Source organism: Gorilla gorilla, chromosome 1, assembly GCF_029281585.2.
Source record: "Gorilla gorilla gorilla isolate KB3781 chromosome 1, NHGRI_mGorGor1-v2.1_pri, whole genome shotgun sequence".
NCBI classification, from domain to species: domain Eukaryota; kingdom Metazoa; phylum Chordata; class Mammalia; order Primates; family Hominidae; genus Gorilla; species Gorilla gorilla.
In genome coordinates this window covers 214,568,732-214,592,027 of record NC_073224.2, presented here as the reverse complement: position 1 = coordinate 214,592,027, position 23,296 = coordinate 214,568,732, and the positions used below count along the sequence as shown (strand labels likewise).

Genomic DNA, 23,296 nt, shown 5'->3' with positions numbered 1-23,296 from the left:
TCTACAAGAAGGGGTTTCGCCATGTTGGCCAGGCTGGTCTCGACCTCTTGACTTCAGGGGATCTGTCCACTTTGGCTTCCCAGACTGCTGGGATTACAGGCATGAGCCACCACATCGGTGCATACAGAATTTTGGATGAATATGGGCTCGTTCTAAACAAGTTGAAACTTATAATCAACATCCTTTAAGAGAAATCACATAGGTCTAATGAGTTTTGGTTTATCAGCTGTATTGTATTCCATAGTTTAGAAGTACTAGAAATTGGTCTATCCCATTTTTTTGTTTTTTTGTTTGTTTTTGAGATGGAGTTTCGCTCTTATTGCCCAGGCTGCATGGTCTCGGCTCACTGCAACCTCCGCCTCCCGGGTTCAAGCGATTTTCCTGCCTCAGCCTCCCAAGTAGCTGGGATTACTGACATGCGCGACCACGTCCAGCTAATTTTGTATTTTTAGTAGAGATGGGGTTTCTCCATGTTGGTCAGGCTGGTCTCGAACTCCCGACCTCAGGTGATCCGCCCACCTCGGCCTCCCAAAGTGCTGGGATTACAGGTGTGAGCCACGGCGCCCGGCCTATGCCCCATTTTTTATTCATGGACATGCATATGGTTTCCAGTTTTTTCACTAACTACAATGCCTCAGAACCATCCACAGATATCAGAGCAGTCACAGAGCTCCTCCACAGGCCCCTAATCCACAAGCCCAAGGTCAAAGAGCCATGTACAAGACAAAGTTGGAGCAGCTGATTGCAGTGAAAACCCCAGCACTGCTCCAGGAGTTTCCTCCAACGGTGGTGGGGGTCAGCTTAGCTCTTTCAGACAGGATTAGAGGAGCATATCCAAAGTGTGAGAGCTACACAGAGGAAAAAGGAGCTCTGAGTGATTTTGACACAGATGATACATTTGTTGATCTTAGATCAGAGATTAGTTGAGATTAGACATCTCCGTTGTTAGGGCTGCTATAGAATCATAGCTACAGTCACCAGTAAAGCATTCAAGGCAATTAACACATCAACAAACATGGCCTTTTTTAGGATGTCCCAAGGAATTCCTGCTGCTGGGTGAACCATCACCCCATAGGAGCTCACTCCACTGTTTGCAATTACTGAGCCTTGGTGTAAATCAGCTGATCTTCCTACTGCTCCTCTTAGTGATGGTTTCCTGGGTTGGTAGCTGTAGTGTGGAAATATCAGGCTTGCAGTGCTATACAGGAGGCACCCTTGATAAACTTAACACATGTATTCCCTGCCATGAATACCTAGTATGGGAAGATGCTATCTGTAATATTCACCAGGGAAGCCAATGACTCTGTCCAATTACAGCCACCATATAGAGATGTTATGAATAGGTTTTTTTTTGTTTTGTTTTGTTTTGTTTTGAGACGGAGTCTCACTCTGTCACCCCGGCTGGAGTGCGGTGGTGTGGTCTCAGCTCACTGCAACTTCCACCTCCCCAGTTCAAGCGATTCTCCTACCTCAGCCTCCCGAGTAGCTGGGATTATAGGCGCGTGCCACCATGCCAAGTAATTTTTTGTATTTTTAGTAGGGACGGGGTTTCACCATGTTGACCAGGCTGGTCTCGAACTCCTGATCTCGTGATCTGCCCACCTCGGCCTCCCAAAGCACTGGGATTACAGGCATGAGCCACCACGCCCAGCCGAATAGTTCTGTATCACATCATTCAGCTTTGGGGGGTGTCTACTGAAACCAGGGCAAGCAAAAGGACAACACACAAATCCAGATATGTATTTGTCAATATTATTCTTGATAAGTCATACAGGTGCAATTACTGGTGGTGTCACTGCAACGGAAGAACCGATTGGTGCCTCTGTGTAACTGAGAATGAGACAGTCACGTCCGTGCCTAATGGCCACCTGTATTGCTTGAGGACTGGTCTGCTTTGCATAAAATATAACTCTTCCACGCACACTTTTGCTCACTAGGGTGTTGCTACTCAGTCAGAAGAGCCATCTCAACCATACCCACCTTAACATCAGAGGAACCATTATTAACCATATATGGATTATGTTACACAAACTTCACAGGGAATTTAACTTCGATGATGGCACAGTCATGGGCAATGGAATAACTGGAGAATGTCAACTGGGTCCAGAACAGAAAAACGAGAAATACTATAGAAGGCTAAGTTACAGATGCTATAAGAGGCTTCCTTTTTGAAGGTTATATGCAGTCTACTTTGTGTCCTGCTCCCCCAAATCCTTTCACGGCCTCTACTTGATCATACTTAATTTTTGCAACTTTGACTCAACAACCAAATGATCACAGGTAATATCTTAGGAGATTTAGCACTTGTCTGGCCCTGTGTAAAGATGAACTGTTCGATCCTCATGCTGACAACAAATAACCTTTACTTCAAGGTACAATGCAATGAAGCCATTATTTTTACAACCAGTGAAATGGGATCTTAAGGAGCAGCAGTCCCCAACCCTTTCGGCAACAGGGACCAGTTTCGTAGAAGACCATTTTCCCACAGCTGGGGGTGGAGGGTTGTTCTGGGATGATTCAAGGGCATTACATTTATTGTGCACTTTATATTATTATTACATTGTAATATATAATAAAATAGTTATACAACTTGCCATAATGTAGAATCAGTGGGAGCCCTGAGCTTGTTTTCCTGCAACTAGACAGTCCCATCTGAGGGGATGGGAGACAGTGACAGATCATTAAGCACTAGATTGTCATAAGGAGTGGCAATCTAGATTCCTCGCATGCACAGAGTTCGCTCCTGTGGGAATCTAATGCTGCGGCTGATCTGACGAGAGGTCAGATCTCCCAGACAGGTTTTCCTCCAATTATAGGTTATCCTGCTTTCCTGTGCCTCCTACTTTTAGCATTTATCATGCTTGTAATTAAATAATTAAGGTTTTAATTTATTTTCAATGTGTGTTTCCTCCCAGAATATAAATTACATAAGGAGAGAAACTTGTTCTTACTCTACCCCAGCATTCCAGACAGTGTATTTCATTTGGCATTCAATTAGTGTTTACTGAATGAACAAATGAAAAAGAATCTCAAATAGGTCTGAAGAGAACAGGCAGAGGGAAAATAATATTTTAGACAGAAACAAAAGTCTTAGCAAACTTGGAATTAGAAATGCCCATTTTAGAATTTGGGGATAGAAGATAAACTAGCTTGACTAGAGCAAAGGGTTTATTGTGGAGAATTTTGGAAAATAAGGCTGGAGATGCAGATTTTTTTTTTTTTTTTTTGAGTCAGAGTCTCACCCTGTTGCCCAGGTTGAGAGCACTGGTGCAGTCATGGCTCACTGCAGCCTCAACCTCCCAGTCTCAAGTGATCCTCCCACCTCAGCCTCCCAAGTAGCTGGGGCTACAGGCACACGTCTCCATGCCCAGCTAATTTTTTGTTGGTGATGGTATTTTTTGTAGAGATGGGGTTTCTCCATATTGCCCAGGCTGGTCTCAAACTCCTAGGCTCAAGTGATCTGCCCACCTCAGTCTCCCAAAGTACTGGGATTACAGGTGTGAGCCACCATACCTGGCCCACAGAAATAGATTTGAGGCAGACCTTGGGGAGCCATGAGTGTGAACATCTACTTGTGAAGCAGCAGGATCCTCATTCATCAGAAATAATCTATTTCCTAAAAGCTGACTGAATACACTGAGATGGCAAGTAGCTTTACCTAACTGGATGGGAGGAAAGAAAACGCTTGCAGGATATGGGGGCAGAGTGTTCCAAAGGCTTTTAACCTTAACATATGCTTTGCTTAAACAAATACCTGAAACACCTACACTACAAAAATGCATAATCTCATTATTTATTTATTTATTTATTTGAGACAGAGTCTCAATCTGTTGCCCAAGCTGGAGTGCAGTGGCACAATCTCGGCTCGCTGCAACATCCGCCTCCCAGGTTCTAGTGATTCTCCTGCCTCAGTCTCCTGAGTAGCTGGGATTACAGATGTGCGCCACCATGCTGGCTAATTTTTGTATTTTTTGTAGAGATTGGGTTTCATCATCTTGGCCAGGCTGGTCCTGAACTCCTGACGTTGTGATCCGCCTGCCTGGGTCTCCCAAAGTGCTGGGATTACAGGTGTGAGCTACCGTGCCCAGCCGGCAACTAGTGTTCTCATGGGAGAAGAAGACTTTTTGGAAGACCCTGGCATTGCGTTTGTGAGGCTGGCTCCTGCTGTCCTCCTGTCAGAGCTATCTGAGGTTTCTGTTCCTATGACATAAATAATTAGTTCCAATTATTCTCTCAGTAGGTTCAAAACCAAAAATTTTTATCTACTGAATGAACAAGAATACTGCTTTATGTAATAAAAACTCATTTAAATTTTTAATATTCAGTCATTATACCAAATACTTTGAGTATTAAAGCATAAAGAATTATCTTTCTTTCTGGAACCGAACAATGAAATAAATATCTCTGAAAAAAAACTGCATTTGTACTCTTATAAGAAGTTTGGCATCACAGGAGATTTGGCCTAGAAAACACTTTGTCATTTTAGAGGTGTTATCCAATGTTCGCACAGGCACTGGAGTCAGAGAAAATGGAGTTGAATCCTTTCTCTGCCACTCTTTGAGGAGAATCTCACCATTTATTATGCACTGTAGAATACAACAATAAAATACAGCCATGTACCACATAACAACATCTTGGTAAACAACAGACTGCATATATGATGGTGGTCATCCAGTAAGCTAGGGTTAATTTATTATTATTCCCTTTTTTTTTCTTTTTTTTTTTGAGATGTAGTCTTACTCTGTCACCCAGGCTAGAGTGCAATGGCACCATCTTGGCTCACTGCAACCTCTGCCTCCTGGGTTCAAGCGAATCTCCTGCCTCAGCCTCCAAAGTAGCTGCGATTACAGGCACCCACCACATCTGGCTAATTTTTTGTATTTTTAGTAAAGATGGGGTTTCACCATGTTGGCCAGGCTGATCTCAAACTCCCAACCTCAAGTGATCTGCCCTCCTCGGCCTCCCAAAGTGCTGGGACCATAGGCCTGAGCCACTGTGCCCGGCCTTGTCTGCTTTTTTAACAGATAACAGGGTGCTCATAGAAACTGCTTTGACATGACTGCAATCATGTGCTTCATAGAAACTTAATTGGATTATACCCCTAGAGTCTTCAGATTTTTATACTTTTTTTTTTTGAAACGGAGTCTCACTCTGTCACCAGGCTGGAGTGCAGTGCCGCAATCTCGGCTCACTGCAACCTCCGCCTCCTAGGTTCAAGCGATTCTCCTGCCTCAGCCTCCCGAGTAGCTGGGATTACAAGTGCGCACTACCACGCCCAGCTAATTTTTGCATTTTTACTAGACAGGGTTTCACCATGTTGGCTAGGATAGTTTCACCAGGATCTCTTGGCCTCATGATCAGCCTGCCTCGGCCTCCCAAAGTGCTGGGATTACAGGTGTGAGCCACCGTGCCCAGCCTATACTTGCCTTTTTGAATACCATTTGGTGTTTTGAAGAATTAACAGCTTTGTGAACGTGGCAGTGCTTATGATTCAGGCTTCCACTGAGACCAAGGGGAGAACCTGGTTGCAGGACAAACAGACGGACAGCGTGTGGCAGTGTTTAAATGCTCTTCTGAAAGCTGATACGACAGCTCTCTGTGCACTGATTGCATATGCATCCCAAGATTATATTATTGTTTCCTATTGCTATGTGTCACACTTTGCCAAACAGGATGTGGGAAATGAATAAGCAGTTTTCTTAGGCACTTCTTAACAGACAATTGGTCAAAATGAACTCCATTGCTTAAGAAACACATAAACACCATTTAGTCACTGAATATAGCTATATGTATGGTTGTTACTATGGGGAATCTTGTTTTGCCAATTTTCTTTGAAAATTCTGGCAGACCAAGGTTCTTTTTGTTTACATAATACTTGAAAAATAAAAATGAACAACCTAACAAACTACCAAGTTTTCACTTACATAAATGTAGTTGCATACAGAAAATGTGACTGTGAATTAATTTTTCTAGGACTTTTAAACTATAAGCACTATTTGCATGAAAGAGAACCAATCTATCAATTACAAACTCACATAATTTTACAGATTTTTTTTTCCTACACAGCACATAAACCAGAAGGAATTTGAAGCCACCCTCCAAACACAGGGGAAGGAGGCTGTGTGTATATCCTCATTGTCTTTCACATTCTAAGGTGGTTCCACTCAGTGACTGAAATCCTTAAGCGTTGTATTAGTCAGCTTGGGCTACCATAACAGCAGCTTAAACTGTTGTTTAGCCACTCAGACTTAAACAACAGAAATTTATTTCCTTATAGTTCTGGAGGCTGGAAGTTCAAGGTGCTGGCAAGGTTGGTTTCTGGTGAGACCTCGCTCCCTGTCTTGCAGATGGCTGCCTCCTCCCTGTTTCCTCATAGAGCCTGTCCTCTGCTTTTACACTTCTGGTGTCATCTTCCTTTTTTTTTTTTTTTTTTTGAGACAGAGTCTCGCTCTGTCTCCCAGGCTGGAGTGCAGTGGCCCGATCGATCTCAGCTCACTGCAACCTCTGCCTCCCAGGTTCAAGCAATTCTCCTGCCTCAGCCTCCCAAGTAGCTGGGACTACAGGTGCCCGCCATCATGCCTGGCTAATTTTTGTATTTTTAGTAGAGACAGGGTTTCACCACATTGGCCAGGCTGGTCTCGAACTCCTGACCTTGTCATCTGCCTCCCTCGGCCTCCCAAAGTGCTAGGATTACAGGCGTGAGCCACTGCACCCGGCCTCTTCCTCTTCTTATAAGGACACCAGTCCTATTAGATTAGGGCTCCACCCTCATGACCTCATTTGACCTTAACTATTATTTCTTTAAAGCACCTATTTCCAAATATAGTCACTTTAGGGGTTAGGGCTTCAAAATATGAATCTGAGGGAGCTCAATTCAGTAAATAGCAGTAGTCATTAACGGACAATATATACAAAGATAATTTCGTGATTACTGTCCTTATGCATAAACGTCCTCAGTGTTCCACTGCCTTTATCCAGATTTACTATCACAAAGACTTTGCTCTGAGAAAAATGTGATTTCTTTTTTTTTTTTTTTTTTTTGAGACAGTCTCACTCTGTCACCCAGGCTGGAGTGCAGTGGTGCAATCTTGGCTCACTGCAACCTCCGCCTCCTGGGTTCACGCCATTCTCCTGCCTCAATCTCCCGAGTAGCTGGGACTACAGGTGTCCGCCACCATGCCCAGCTAATTTTTTGTATTTTTAGTAGAGACGGGGTTTCACCATGTTAGCCAGGATGGTCTCAATCTCCTGACCTCGTGATCCACCTGCCTCAGTCTCCCAAAGTGCTGGGATTACAGGCATGAGCCATCACGCCCAGCAGATTTCTTTTTCTTTTTTTTTTTTTTTTTGAGATGGAGTCTTGCTCTGTTGCCCAGCCTGGAGTGCAGTGTTATGATTTTGGCTCACTGCAACCTCTACCATGTTCAAGCGATTCTCCCACCTCTGCCTCCTGTGGAGCTGGGATCACAGGCACACGCCACTACACCTAGCTACTTTTTGTATTTTTAGTAGAAATGGGGTTTCACCATGTTGGCCAGGATGGTCCCAAACTCCTGACCTCAAGTGATCCTCCTGCCTCAGCCTCCCAAAGTGCTGGGATTACAGGTGTGAGCCACTGTGCCTGGCCAAAAATGTGACTTCTTATTTCCCACATTGTCAATTCCATTTCAATTAACTATAATAGCTATGTCTATTGAGCACTCAAGTGTATTCTAGAAACTGTTCCTGATTCTGGGGATATATCCATGAATCAACTATAGTCCCTGTTATTAAGTAATTTGTAGTCTGACTAAACCATTAGAAATTTAAGAAATGGCTACTTTCAAAGACATCTTGGAGTTCAGGAGTCCCACACTGCGAACCATATTACCTAATAATCCAACCTGCTTGTAATTCACTTATTTAACCAATATTTATTGAGTGCCAACTTTGAGCCTAAGATACAGCAGTAAACAAATGGATAAAGTCCCTGTCGTCATGAAACTTGTATTCTAATGGAAGAAACAGAAAACAGATATAGGATGTAATATCAGGTAGGGATAAATACTTTGAATTCAAACAAAAGTACACATAGTCAGGGTTCACCAAAGAGACACAGCCAATCGGATACATAGATAAATAAGAGAGGGTTTATTAGTTAGAAAGGGCTCACATGATTACAGAGGCTGAGAAGTCCCACAACAGATTGTCTGCAAGCTGGAGACCCAGGGATACTGGTAGCATGGCTCAGTCCAAGTCCCAAAGCCTCAGAATCAGGAAAGCTGATGATATAATTCTTAGCCCAAAGGCCTCAGAACCCCAGCAGTGACGGAAAGGCTGGTGTAGGTCCTGGAGTCCTGAGACCCAACAGCCTGGGATCCTGAAATCCAAGTGCAGGAATGGAAGCGTGTATTCCAGCTCCAAGACAGTAAGACCAATTTGCCTTTCTTCCGTTTTTGTTTCAAGCCAACTGCACGTTGAGGGCGGATGGTTCCCTCTTAGTCCATTCAGTCATATATCAATCTCTTCTGGAAATACCCTCACAGACACACTAACAAATAATGCCTTTCCAGTTCTCTAGGTATTCTTTAATCCAGTCAAGCTGACACCTAAAATTAACCATCACAAAAGTTAAGGAGAAAGAAGACAACTTGTAGGGGAGGCTGCTATGCAAGACAGTGTGTGAAGGAAGGGCTCTCTGAAGAGGTTAACGTCTGAGCAGAGACTTAAATGAAGTGAAGAAGTGAGCCATGTGGGTATGGGGAATACAACTTCCAGGTAGAGAAGACAAGTGTGGTGTATATCAGGGTCAGCAAAGAAGCCATGTGACAGAGAAGGGTGGGCCAGGGAGAGAGGGATAAGTGATCTAACTCCTGAGGAGGTGGCCTGGCCAGGAGCTAGAGCATGAGGATCACGTAGGATTTTATTCTGCAAGGTGAAAAGCCATTGTATTAGTCTGTTCACAAACCTGAGACTAGGCAATTTACAAAAGAAAGAGAGGTTTAATGGACTTACACTTCCACATGGTTGGGGAGGCCTCACAATCATGGCGAAAGGCAATGAGGAGCAAGTCACATCTTACGTGGATGGCAGGCAAAGACAAAGACAGCTTGTGCAGAGAAACTCCCCCTTATAGAGCCATCAGATCCTGTTAGACTTATTTACTATCACAAGAACAGCACGGGAAAGACCTGTCCCCATGATTCAGTTACCTCCCACTGGGTCCCTCCCACAACGCATGGGAATTCAGGATGAGATTTGGGTGGGGACACAACCAAACCCTATCATTCCACCCATGGCCCCTCCCAAATTTCATGTCCTCACATTTCAAAACCAATCACACCATCCCAACAGTCCCTCAGAGTCTTAAATGATTTCAGCATTAACTCAAAAGTCCACAGTCTAATGTCTCATCTGAGACAAGGCAAGTCCTTTCCATCTATGAGCCTATAAAATCCAAAGCAAGTTAGTTACTTCCTAGATACAATGGGGGTACAGGCATTGGGTAAATACAGCCATTCCAAATGGGATAAACTGGTCAAAACAAAGAGGCTACAGGCCCATGAGAGTCCAAAATCCAGTGAGGCAGTCAAATCTTAAAGCTCCAAAATGATCTCCTTTGACTCCACATCTCACATCCAGGTCACGCAGATGGAAGGGGTGGGTTCCCATGGTCTTGGGCAGCTCTGACCCTGTACCTTTGCAGGGTACAGCCTCCCTCTCAGCTGCTTTCACGGGCTGGCATTGAGTGTCTGCAGCTTTTCCAGGTACACGGTGCAAGCTGTCGGTGGATCTACCATTCTGGGGTCTGGAGGAACTCTTCTCACAGCTCCACTAGGTGGTGCCCCAGTAGGGACTCTGTGTGGGGTCTGTGACCCCACATTTCCCTTCTGCACTGCCCTGGCAGAGGATCTCCATGAGGGCCCTGCCCCTGCAGCAAACTTCTGCCTGGGCATCCAGGCATTTCCACACATCCTCTTTAATCTAGGCGAAGGTTTCCAAACCCCAATTCTTGACTTCTGTGTACTCGCAGTCTCAACACCACATGGAAGCTGTCAAGGCTTGGGGCTTGCACTCCCCGAAGCTACAGCCCAAGCTCTACCTTGCCTCCTGTCAGTCATGGTTGGGAGTGGCTGGGATGCAGGGCACCAAGTCCCTAGGCTGCACACAGCATGAGGACCCCGGGCCTGGCCAACAAAACCATTTTTTCCTGATACCTCTGGGCCTGTGATGGGAGGGGTTGCCATAAAGACCTCTGACATGCCCTGGAGACATTTTCCCCATTTCTTGGGAATTAACATTTGGCTCCTGTTACTCATGCAAATTTCTGCAGCCAGCTTGAATTTCTCCTCAGAAAATGGGAATTTTTCTTTTCTATCACATTGTCAGGCTGCAAATTTTCCGAACTTTTATGCTCTGCTTCCCTTATAAAACTGAATGTCTTTAACAGCACCCAAGTCACCTCTTGAATGCTTTGCTGCTTAGAAATTTCTCCTGCCAGATACTCTAAATCATCTCTCTGAAGTTCAAAGTTCTACAAATATCTAGTGCAGGGGCAAAATGCCGCCAGTATCTTTGCTAAAACATAACAAGAGTCACCTTTGCTCCAGTTCCCAACAAGTTCCTCATTCCTGTCTGAGGCCACCTCAGCCTATGGACTTTATTGTCCACAGTGCTATCAGCATTTTGGGCAAAGCCATTCAACAAGTCTCTAGGAAGTTCCAAACTTTCCCACATTTGCCTGTCTTCTTCTGAGCCCTCCAAACTGTTCCAAACCCTGCCTGTTACCCAGTTCCAGAGTCACGTACCCATTTTTGAGTATCTACAGCAGCACCCCACTCTACTGGTACCAATTTAGCCACTGAAGTAGTTGGAGAACAGAAGTAATAGACTCTGGTTTACATTGTAAAAGCTTCTCTGTGGCTGCTGTGTGAAGAAAATATATGAGAATGAAGCCCCAAGATGAAGCAGGGACACAGTTGCAGTGGATAGAGTAAGAAATGCTGCTGGCTGGCACTCAAGTGATAGCCTGGAGGTTTGTGTGTGCACATGCATGTGTATGTGTTTCACGACAGTAGGCCCAACAGATACTATAATCCACACTTTTTTTTTTTTTTTTTTTGAGACAGAGTCTCACCTGTTGCCTAGACTAGAATGCAGTGGCACAATCTTGGCTCACTACAACCTCCACCTCCCAGGTTCAAACGATCCTTGTGCTTCAGCCTCCCGAGTAGTTGGGATTACAGGTGTGTGCCACTGTGCCCAGCTATATTTTTTGTATTTTTAGTAGAGATGGGGTTTTGCCACATTGGCCAGGCTGGTCTTGAACTCCTGGCCTCAAGCAATCCTCCCACCTTAGCCTCCCAAAGTGCTGAGCCACCACACCTGGCCGCAACTGATTTTTAATCATGAAATGACACACACATTTAAAAAACCCAATACCTATAATATTCCTGGCTAGTACTCTTCACATCTATATCATCAAAAACAAAGAAAGTATGTGAAACTGACATAGCCAAGGGGGGACTAAGGAGACATAACAATTAACTCTAATGTGGTATTCTGGAGGGGATCCTGGAACAGAAAAAGACATTAGGCAAAAAACTAAAGAAATCTGAATAAAATGTGGATGTCAGTTAATAATAATGTATCATATTAGTCCAGTAATTGTAACAAATATACCCAATAATGAAAGCCATTAATTATAGGGAAAATGGAGGGGTTAATATGGGTGGCTGGCTTTTGCTATTTCTAGCAGCTCCATTTTATCTACAAAAGACAAACATTCATTAAGTCCCAAAAAGGTAAAGAATGACAAATTAAGCATGTATCTTATTAATAAGAGCAATATAAAGATGCTCACTCATATTTATAAATATTTGACAATCATGTTAAGGCCAGAAAAGAGAAAAAAGGGTAGGGGCAAAAAACGCAAAGAGAAAGGAGTTAGTATCTTTTCTCCCGCACTCATTAGCTATTAAAAGAGGATGTTTGTTTAAAGCTGCTCAGAGCTGGGAAACTAATGTTAAGTCACTAACGGGAATGTAAAAGGTTTCATTAAGAACTGCCTGCACTAGATTCCTCCACCCTGAGACATTAAACAATCACGATAAACCTCCTGAGTGGTAAGAACGTGTCCATTTAAAAATAGGCTATAGATTGTCATGCAGTTTTATCTACTAATCGGCTAATGCCCCGCCAAAAACAAAAAAAAACCCAAAGGGATAAAAGTTTCATCCATCAAAGGAAACAACAGTCACCTTGGTTCCCATCCCACTCATATACTGCCGCCGTACATGTCAATCAGATGAACCTGTGCCTATCCCTTAACGACAATTGACCCAACTTTTTGACTGAAGTGAAAGGTTCTGCTCCGCGACCAATTCCTGGATCTCCCCCTCCACCCTCTGTGTTCTTTCGGGTGCACCATCGGGTCAAAGCTGCAGCAACGCCGTCTCTGTGTGATCGCATGTGCCCTTCTGCACACGACCTTCCCCCGAGAGTGACCAGCTACCGGACAGGCACCAAGGAGGGCTACCGAGCACCTCCCGGACCGGCGGCTGCAGGATCGCGAGCGCCTCCGCTAGGGAGACCGCACGTTGCGCCTGTGCTTCCTGCGGTGGCGCCTTCTGCAAGGAGACCTCGACCCTGCTCCCTCTCCGGGGCTGGATCTGACTCCTTGACGGTGATTCCAGACTCGAGACCCAAACTGACGGCTTCTAGAAGAGGGGCGAGCCCGGCCACAAGTCTTTCACGTAGCTAAGTCATCGTTGCTTCCGGCTTCTTACCGTTCTCCTCTTTGTAAACGGTTACCTCCCGAAAACCCAGGCTCTCCTCCAACAGTGGTTCTCAAGCGAGGCGATCTTCCCCGGGAGGGGATATTTGGCAAAGTCTGGGGGCATTTTTGGTTCACTGGGGCTGCTACTTGCATCCACTGGGTAGAGGCGGGGGATGCAGCTACACAACCTGCGAAGCACGGGACAGCACCCTCCCCAACCCAGACAGAATTAGCCGGCCCAAAACCTCAGTAGTGCCCAGGCTGACAAACCCTGCCTTAAACAGCAAAGAAAGGCCAAGTCCCATAAGTGGGTCACCGCGCCGAGACTGGGGTCCACGGGACACCCCAGCCACGCCAAGCCGGGAAGTCCCCGCCTCCTGGAGCTGAACCCGCCCCTCTCCCAGAGGTGGAGCTGCGGGGGGCGGGAACAGGCAAGGAGAAAATAAACAACACTAAAAAGTCCTAAGTAGCGCTGTGTGGCCGCAAACCTGAACCCACCTTTTGCACCACGCGGGACCCGGCACTCTTCCTGCCATCCACACCTGAGAGGGCTGCGGGGCCGAACCCAGTACTAGAAAACACTCGTCACCTCACTCAAGACGGGTACGAAGGCCAACGGACGCCTTCCTTTAGAAAGCTCAGCACACAGAGCAACTTCTCACGCCTACTCTCAAAGGGCGTACTCCAAACTAGCACTTCCGACGTCCAGCTGTGAAGCCAGAGCGGCGGAAAGCCCCTGAGCCCAGCGCCTGGGCATGCGCAGACGCGTTGGTGTGGTGGGCGTGGCTCCCTCCGTACCCGGCGCCCCGCCCTCCGCCCCGTGTCCGCATGCGCGACTGAGCCGCGGTGGTGGTACTGCTGCATCCGGGTGTCTGGAGGCCGTGGCCGTTTTGTTTTCTTGGCTAAAATCGAGGGAGTGAGGCGGGCCGGCGCGGCGCGACACCGGGTTCTGGAACCACTGCACGACGGGGCTGGACGTAAGTGTCGGGCGGGGAGTGGGGGCAAGAGAGTAGCGGCCGCAGGATGGAGAGGCCTCGGAGCCGGGGCCGTCTGACGGGCTGGTGCCCACAGCACAGGCTCGTTGCCGCCACCCTCCCGGAAGCCGCAGACCCGGGCTGAGCCGCCGCGGACCTCTCCTCTCCTGGGTCCGGCGGCGCCAGGAGAAGGCGACGGCGTCCAGACCCCGCGAAGACGGAGAGGGGACCGCGCCCTCCCCCAGGACACCCCAGGATCCCTGGAAAATCCCCCGATCCCCCACTTCACAGCTGGACAAGCCGAAGCCCCGACCGAGAAAGGAGCGTGACCCGGCCGGCTCCCTCAGCGAGGGGTGCCCGGGCTAAAGGTGGCTCCCCCATCTTCCAGCGGCGTCCCTCGAGACCTAAAAGTCCCAGAGTTTGGAGTGCGGGTTCTGGCTTGAGCGTGCCAGTCGTCGTGCAAAGAAAAATGGATTCGGGGTGGGGCCATTGGGATGAACCGAAAATAACACTTATTGAATTGCAGTTCTTCCCGGGGAAGAATCAAATGAGTGAATTTCCTAAATTGAACTTGTCCCAAAGGCATCTTAGCAGTGGCTGTAATCATATATTTTAATATTTAATTTTTAAAAGAGAAGTTAAAAATGGGAGACGTTGCTCTTTTGTAGGGTGTCATATTTTTGGACAACCATAATTGCTGGCTACAAAGTAACTTAAAGAACTCAAGTTCGCTGTAGGAGTTTGGGTGTTGTTATTCGCAAGTTATACGTATTTCAGGCTTTTTCATACTCTGAAATAGAGATAACATGGCTGTATCTCAGGTCTCTACTGCTCGGCTTACAGGAATGTTTTATATAATTTGTAAAGACAGCTTGGGTCCGCTATATTTAAATAGCAGTGGGATTTTTGTAATCTGAATTAATATTAACCACGATTCTGTGCTTGCTTTTGGCTGGAAACACACGTTAGGATCAGAGATAGGGATATTAAAGTGGATGTTCTTTATATAGAAATGACACCAAAAGGCAGGCTTGCAGAAAGAAAAATAATGAATGAAGTGAAAGGAAATGATGTGGGTAGAGGTAAGAACTGCAGTGCAATGTTTAATTTCTTGATTTAGGTGTGAAGAAACACACGTTCTGTGATAAAATATGTAAATTAGAGAAATATTTTTCATTTGAATCTGTACTTCCACTCAGAGCCAAAGTTTATCACTTGTCTCTCTACTAATGTTAGTGCTTCTGGACTGTAAATATCAAATTCGTTTAATAAGTTTGGAATCAAAATGATACAAAAGAGCTCTTGTGGATTAGTAATCATATACTTGGTATTAAAAGTACCACCTAAACTAATTTAATACCTACTTAGAAATAATAGGATGTGACAGATTTTCAGGAGGAGGTCAACCAGTAGTTAAAATTTTTTCAATATTTGGAGACCCACCTTTGTTAATACTGCTTAAATATATCCAAACCATTTATTTGTATTTATTTATTATTGTTTTTGAGACAGAGTCTTGCTCTGTCGCCCAGGCTGGAGTGCAGTGGCACGATCTCGGCTCACTGCGACTTTCGACTCCCAGGTTCAAGCGATTCTCCTGCCTCAGCCTCCCAAGTAGCTGGGATTACAGACATGCGCCACCACGCCCGGCTAATTTTTGTATTTTTAGTAGAGATGGGGTTTGCCATGTTGGCCAGGCTGGTCTCAAACTCCTGACCTCAGGTGACCCACCCAGCTCAGCCTCCCAAATTGGTAGGATTACGGGCATGAACCACCGCGCCCGGCCCCCAAACCATTTTTTACATTAAAAAAGATACTAAATGAATCCAGATGTTACTTTCCAAAGTTATAATGTGGAAATTCATCAAAAACTAAATCAAATATTCTGAAGAAGTATGTGGAACCAAAATAAAGCATTTGTAATTTCACTTTTATCTAATTATTCCTGAGCTATTAATTATTTTTCGAGTTTGAAGCAAATAAATGGAAGTACTTATTTAATTGTTTGTTTGTTTGTTTGTTTGTTTTTAAGTGACCTGAAAAAAATGTCTGGATTTCTAGAGGGCTTGAGATGCTCAGAATGCATTGACTGGGGGGAAAAGCGCAATACTATTGCTTCCATTGCTGCTGGTGTACTAGTAAGTGTCATTGATTATTTGGGCCTTATTTTTTGGTGCGTTTGTGTGTATGGGTTTTGAATTCTGCAGGATGTTTTAAAATATGTACTATTTATTTTATCTTTGACCACTTTGACCATGTTGATATTTTGTTGTTTGTGGAGAGTTATTAGTTCCACTTTAAGAGTTTATGGTTTAAAATTTGATTACCAGAGTGGTTGGGTTGTTTTAACTGCATGGTAAAAATGGCATAATAAAACATTTGTGCATCATATGGATTATATCTCCTTTTAATGAGTATATTAAGGTACAAAGAAGTGTTTAAGACGCAGTCAGGTCAAAACCAGTCAATAGATGTGATTGCATTTCTCCATAATCCAGTTAACTTTCTTCTCAGTCTCAGGGAAAAAAAAGTGCTCGCTTTGGCAACACATACACTAAGATTGGAATGATACAGAGAAGATTAGCATGGCCCCTTAAAATTTTTTTTAAAAAAGCAAAAACAAAAAGGAAACTCATTAAAATACATTGTGTAGAAGTAATTTACAGAATAAAATTCTTATTTACACTTCAGATCCCTCAAGGGATCTGCTATTAGTTTTTTATGATCATATGGTGTCATAGGCTCTAAAGAGTAATTTTTTATTTTTATTTTTTGAGATAAGAGTTTTGCTCTTGTTTTTTGTTGTTGTTGTTGTTGTTGTTTTTTGAGACGGAGTCTCGGTCTGTCGCCCAGGGTGGAGTGCAGTGACGCAGTCTCGGCTCACTGCAAGCTCCGCTTCCCGGGGTTCACGCCATTCTCCTGCTTCAGCCTCCCGAGTAGCTGGGACTACAGGCGCCTGCCACTGCACCCGGCTAACTTTTTTGTATTTTAGTAGAGACGGGGTTTCGCCGTGGTCTCGATCTCCTGACCTCGCGATCCGCCCGCCTCGGCCTTGCAAAGTGCTGGAATTACAGGCATGAGCCACCGCGCCTGGCCTTGCTCTTGTTTTAGTAGAGAGGGGGTTTCTCCATGTTGGTCAAGCTGGTCTTGAACTCCCGACCTCAGATGATCTGTCTGCCTCGGCCTCCCAAAGTGTTGGGATTACAGGCGTGAGCCACCGCACCAAGCCATTTTTTCTTAAGCTTTAAGATTTATTTATTTTCGAGACAGGGTCTCACTCTGTCTCCCAGGCTGGAGTACAGTGGTGAAATCACTGCTCATTGCAACCTCGACCTCCCGGGCTCAGGTGATCCTCCCACCCCAGCCTCCGGAGTAGCCTGGACCACGGATGAAGGCCACCACACCGGGCTAATTTTTGTGGTTTTTTTTGTTTGTTTTTTTCGTAGAGATGGGGTCTCTCCATGTTGCCCAGGCTGGTCTCCTACTCCTGGGCTCAAGTGATTCACTGGCCTTGGCCTCCCAAGGTCCTGAGATTACAGGCTATTGCACCTGGCCAAAAAGCTTTGCGTTTTTAGTCTATGAAGAAAATATCTTAAATACATTGAGCTGAGGGTAAAAAGAAAGGCATATGTACTCATGCTAGCCATTAAAAATGTTATTAATCGAGTATGGATCTGTCTGTAACCTGATAAAAGTAATTTGACTAGCCTAAAATTGTTATTTTAAAATAATTGCCAGAAGATGTCAGTTGCCAGAGCTAACTGAGTCAGGGTTTGGTGTGGGGATAGGAAAGGGGGTTACTTTTAAAATCTTCTAGGCTACTTATCAGAATTTGGTTAATATAATTTTATTGTAAATATCTGCTCAGATGATAAAAACTGTTTTTGAAGTTTTGGCGTTATTTTGTTATACCTTTGCCCTTGATAATATCTAGAGCCAAATTCAATTAGATAAATTGTAATCTGGTGTTTAAATTAAATTTAAAATCACACCTGAAACCATCTTTAGACTGCACTGGAATTCATCAAAAGCAGAACCTCAGAGCTGTTATTTCATACCAAGAAGATAGCTAAAATTCTGTGAACAATAGTTGTTCTCCATATTAATTTGAATGCTTTTTTCTTGATTTTGGGGAATATTTCTCTGGAAGCTTATCATATATCAACAGGACACTTCTGTCAGTTGGAATTTGAGTCACTTTTTTCCTTTCCCCCTCCACGAGATAACTGGTTTCTAGTTCACCAAATTAGATTACAAGGCTTTATTATGATAAAAATTAAATAATGATTGAAGTAGGCTTAGAGAAAAGTTACGTTAATAAATATAAATTGCTCTCAGATTTAAGGGTACCTAATCAGCTATTAGGCCATGTGCAAATTACATGTGGGAAAAAGCTAGAACATTTTTGAAATGTATTAAAAGGGATCTCCTCACTTAAATACCTTGCTTTTAGCCAGTGAGATACAGAATTGCTATGATTTCTCATTGGTATCACCTTTGTTTTAGTTTTTTACAGGCTGGTGGATTATCATAGATGCAGCTGTTATTTATCCCACCATGAAAGATTTCAACCACTCATACCATGCCTGTGGTGTTATAGCAACCATAGCCTTCCTAATGTAAGTGTCATCGTAATTGGCATTACTTACATAGCTTGCCACAAAATAAAAATGTTTCAAATATAGTTGCATAGATTTAAAATTCTAAATATTATCCGATTAACACACTGGACATGATTTAAAAGTCACACAGTAGAGATGGACTTATACAGAAAAGCAGCAGTCCTCTTTATTCTTTTTGTGTACCTCTCCACTCCCTCCGAGCTTCTCTCAGCTATTCTTTTATTTTATACCCCCAGGGTTTATAGCTTTATATTTAAGTCAGAAACTGTATTTTGTCTAAGGGATAATTCTTTCAACAATATTTATTAAGCTTTTATATTCCAGACTCTGCTCTAGGTACAGGACATATAGTAGTTAATAAAACAGGAAAAATCCATGTCTTTTTGTCATTTAAAATAAGTGCAAAGGAGAAAAAAATAGAGAAAGGAGATATGTGCAAATAAGTGCAAAGGAGAAAGGGATGTCAATAGGAGGGATAGAAATTTAAAAAAAAACATTTTTTTATAGAGAGGGTGTCTCATCATGTTGCTCAGGTTGGTCTCCTGGGCTCAAGTGATCCTCCCACCTCGACCTCCCAAAGTGCCAGGATTACAGGTGTGAGCCACCACACGCCAGAAATTTTCAGCAGAGTCAGAGAAGGTCTCACTAAGAAGGTGACTTTGAGTAAAGACTTGAAGAAAGTGAAGGAGCTGACCAGGGGATGGGGATATATAAGAGAGGTTCATTCCAGGCAGGTGAAACAGCAAGTACAAAGGCTTTACGGCAAGGAGACCAGTATAACTGCAGTAGCAAGATCAAGGGAAAGAGAAATTGATGAGGTCAGAGAAGTGGTGGAGAGGGACAGATGGTATAGGGCCTTGAGAAGCATTATAAGAACTTTACTTTCAGCTGGATGCAGTGACTCATGCCTGTAATTCCAGCACTTTGGGATACTGAGGTGGGTGGATCACTTGAGCTCAGGAATTTGAGACCAGCCTGGGCAACATGGTGAAACCTCATCTCTACCAAAATACAAAAATTGGTAGGGCATGCCTGTGGTCCCAGCTGCTCCGGAGGCTGAGGCGGGAGGATTGCCAGAGCCTGGGAAGTCAAGTCGAGGTACAGTGAGTCATGATTGTGCCACTGCACTTCAGTCTGGGTAACAGAGCAAGACCCCATCACAAAAATAAGAACTTTACTTTCATTGTAAGCGTAATGGAAGCCATTGGAAGGTTTCGAGCAGAGGAATGAAATGACCTTATATTTTAATAGGAGCATTCCTGTTGAAAAATTTTTAAAACCGGTAAACAAAATTTATTGCAGTGCCAAATAGTATAAGCACCATGACTCTGTGCTTCTCAAATTTATCAATGTATTTTGAAAATATTCTTGTATTCTTACCAGTTTCTCAAATTCATAAAATCGTTTAGTTTGCTTCATACTTGGGCTATGACTTTGTTATTTAGTATTGTTTTTTCCTATAGTTTTTTTTTCTTCTTTAATTAAGACGAGGTCTCACCTTGTTTGCCAGGCTGGTCTTGAACTCCTGGGCTCAAGCGATCCACCTGCCTTGGCCTCCCAAAGTGCTAGGATTATAGGTGTGAGCCACTGTGCCCGACCTTTCCTAGAGTTTCTGATTGTTTTATTTATTTATTTTTTTGGTGGTTGTTAGTAGAAAGAATGTATATTTTCTTTAGGATTCATTTCATTCTTCTTGAATGCTGCAGTTCTAATTTGGACAGTTACTGTGTGGACTGTAGTAGCCTTGTTCAGTTTTTTGTTTTTCCTAGAGTTTCTAGCTGCCTTTTCTTTGTTTTCTTGCATTTTCTACTATTATCACATCTTTATTTTTTTCCCAAATTCTCAATTATATTCTTTAATGTATTATAACCTCTTTTGTTTTAGAAATCAACATCCCAGAAGCCCATATCTGTCTGTTTCATTATGAATTAATGACTGTGTAAGCCTGCTGCAGCACTGTCACCATGGGACTTCCCTCCCCTGTTGATCAGGGTTGAATCCACTGTTTTTCCAGTTACCACATCTTTTTTTTTTTTTTTTTTTTTTTTTTGGATACAAGAAGTATTTACTTTGGCCGGGCATGGTGGCTCACGCCTGTAATCCCAACACTTTGGGAGACCAAGGCGGGCAGACCACCTGAGGTGAGGAATTTGAGACCAGCCTGGCCAACGTGGTGAAACCCCATCTCTACTAAAAATAATTTAAAAAGGCTGGGCGCAATGGCTCACGCCTGTAATCCCAGCACTTTGGGAGGCCGAGGCAGGCAGATCACGAAGTCAGGAGATCGAGACCATCCTGGCTAACACAGTGAAACCCTGTCTCTACTAAAAATACAAAAAATTAGCCGGGTACAGTGGCACGTGACTGTGGTCCCAGCTACTCGGGAGGCTGAGGCAGGAGAATCGCTTGAACCCAGGAGGCAGAGGTTGCAGTGAGCAGAGATCATGCCACTACACTCCAGCCTGGGCGACAGAGTGAGACTCTGTCTCAAAAACTAAAAAATAAATTAGCCAGGCGCGGTGTTGCGTGCCTGTAGTCCCAGCTACTCGGGAGCCTGAGGCACAAGAATCACTTGAACCTGGGCAGCAGAGGTTGCCGTGAGCCGAGATCACACCACTGCACTCCAGCCTGGGCGACAGAGGGAGACCCCGTCTCAATAAATTTAAAAGAAAAAAGTATTTTTGTTTGTTTGTTTGTTTGTTTGTTTATTTATTTATTTATTTATTTATTTGAGATGGAGTTTTGCTCTGTCTCCCAGGCTGGAGTGCAATGGCATGATCTCTGCTCACTGCAACCTCCACCTCCCAGGCTCAATCGATTCTCCTGCCTCAGCCTCCCCAAGTAGCTGGGATTACAGGCACACACCACCATGCCTGGCTGGTGTTTGTATTTTCTGTAGAGACGGGTTTCACCATGTTGGCCAGGCTGGTCTTGAACTCCTGACCTGAAGTGATCCGCCCGTCTCGGCCTCCCAAAGTGCTGGGATTACAGGCATGAGCCACCACACCCGGCCGATATGTTTTCTTAGAATTCTCATCTCTTTATCTTTTTATTTTATATTCCAATCTGTTAAACATTTTTGCATTTCGGTTCTCATGTTTTAATTTCTAAGGGCCTTTTTTTGTTTCCTTAATTATGAATGCTTCCTTTAGGGATCAACTCTCTCTGTGGGCCTTTCTTTTTTTTTTTTTTCTTTTCTTTTCATGTTAGACGTGTAAGGTGCTGATGTAAGAACAAGGTTTGAGGGAGGCACATCTCAAACATGCACATGAACACCCAATCATCGTGCCTAAGAACTACAAAAGAATCAGGTTTTCCTTTTAAATTAAAAAAAAAAAATGTTTTAGAAGTAGGGCCTCGCTTTGTCACCCAGGCTGGAGTGCAATGGCGTGATCATAACACACTACTGTCTCAAAATCCTGGGCTTAAGCAGTCCTCTGGCCTCAGCCTCCCCAGTAGCTAGGACTACTTGCACATACCACCACACCCAGCTATTTTTTAAACAGTTTTTTTGTAAAGACAGGATCTCACTATGTTGCCCAGGCTGTTCTTGAACTCCTGGTCTCAAGCGATTCTCCTGCCTTGGCCTCTGAGAGTGCTGCATGATAGGTGTGAGTCACTGTGCCTCTCTGCCTTTATTATTTTAAAAATGTAATATAAAATGCATTCTGGCCAGGCATGGTGGCTCACACCTGTAATCCCAGCACTTTGGGAGGCCAAAGTGGGCGGATCACTTGAGGTCAGGAGGTCAAGACCAGCCTGGCCAACATGGTGAAACGCTGTCTCTACAAAAAAATACAAACATCAGCCGGGCATGGTGGTGCATGCCTGTGGTCCCAGCTGCTGAGGAGGCTGAGGTGGGGAATCACTTGAATCTGAGAGGCAGAGATTACAGTGAGCCAAGATCGCAGCACTGGATTCCAGCCCAGGAGACAGAGTGAGACTCTGTCTCAAAACAAACAAACAAACAAAAAAACGCATTTAGTGAGATACATAAAGTGCACAAGTCATATATACATCTCAACAAATTTTTACTTATATATACACCCATGTAAACAGCATCTAGATCAAGATTTAAAACATCACCCCAGAACATTCTCAATCAGCACTTCCATCACACCTGTATAGCCCCCATCCTGACCTCTACCATTGTCCATCAGCTTTCTGTAGACCTTTTTTTTTTCTTTTGAGGTAGGCTCTTGCTCTGTTGCCCAGGCTGGAGTGCAGTGGCATGATCCCGGTTCACTGCAACCTCTGCCTCCTGAATTCAAGCAATTTTCCTGCCTCAGCCTCCTGAGTAACTGGGATTACAGACGCCCACCACTGTGCCCAGCTAATAGAGACAGGGTTTCGCCATGTTGGCCAGGCTGGTCTCGAACTCCTGACCTTTCAGGTGATCCACCTGCCTTGGCCTCCCAAAGTGCTGGGATGACAAGCGTGAGCCACCATGCCCGGCCTTCTGTAGACTTTTAATTTAGGTTGTAGAGTCATCTCATACAGGCTTCCAGGTAATCCAAGTTGAAAATTACACACATTTTTAAATTTTGCTACAGTTACTTAAGTGTAAACACAGTAACTTGTATTTTCAGAGTAAAGCAAGTGGCTAAGGGCAGCCAGTTTGACTGTGCCTGGCGTGGAGTCAGTGCCAGAGTAGTTATTCATTCGCAGAAGTAAAGGTCTGACTTCAGAAGCCACTGATAGCAAAGGGCTGAGGTCTTTTTCTTTGAAGTTCGGCCAGTATGCAGCTATTTCTAGTTCTTTCCATTTTGTTGCAATTTATTTTACCGTAATAATGATGCTGTTAGAATTCTTTTAGAAAGCTGACACCTAAATTTCAACATCGGTTTAGATTTTAAAGTTTTATTTTTGTGATTGTATTTTTGTCCTGCTTTTGTTCTCAGATCTTTAAAAAATTATTTTGTTCCATTTTGAAGCAGTAGCAA

At 44.2% G+C, this 23,296-nt stretch overlaps 1 protein-coding gene, 1 non-coding gene and 1 pseudogene across 2 annotated transcripts in view; 2 read left to right on the top strand and 1 right to left on the bottom strand.

Annotated features, from left to right (window-relative positions):
* Positions 1 to 4,492: 4,492 nt before the first annotated feature.
* The window catches only part of TMEM50A (transmembrane protein 50A), a 33,203-nt gene continuing 14,399 nt past the window's right edge, over positions 4,493 to 23,296 (top strand). Inside the window, exons 1-3 of the mRNA XM_004025190.5 lie at positions 4,493 to 13,734; positions 15,764 to 15,869; positions 18,238 to 18,350. Coding sequence (XP_004025239.1) covers positions 15,777 to 15,869; positions 18,238 to 18,350 — 206 coding nt within the window. The 5' untranslated portion in view covers positions 4,493 to 13,734; positions 15,764 to 15,776. The remainder of the gene's footprint in view (positions 13,735 to 15,763; positions 15,870 to 18,237; positions 18,351 to 23,296) is intronic.
* On the top strand, positions 16,262 to 16,325 carry LOC115932262 (uncharacterized; annotated as a pseudogene).
* LOC115932430 (small nucleolar RNA U13) lies at positions 21,558 to 21,661 on the bottom strand. Its single transcript, XR_004068715.2, has one exon. It is a non-coding gene; the product is annotated as a small nucleolar RNA U13 (small nucleolar RNA).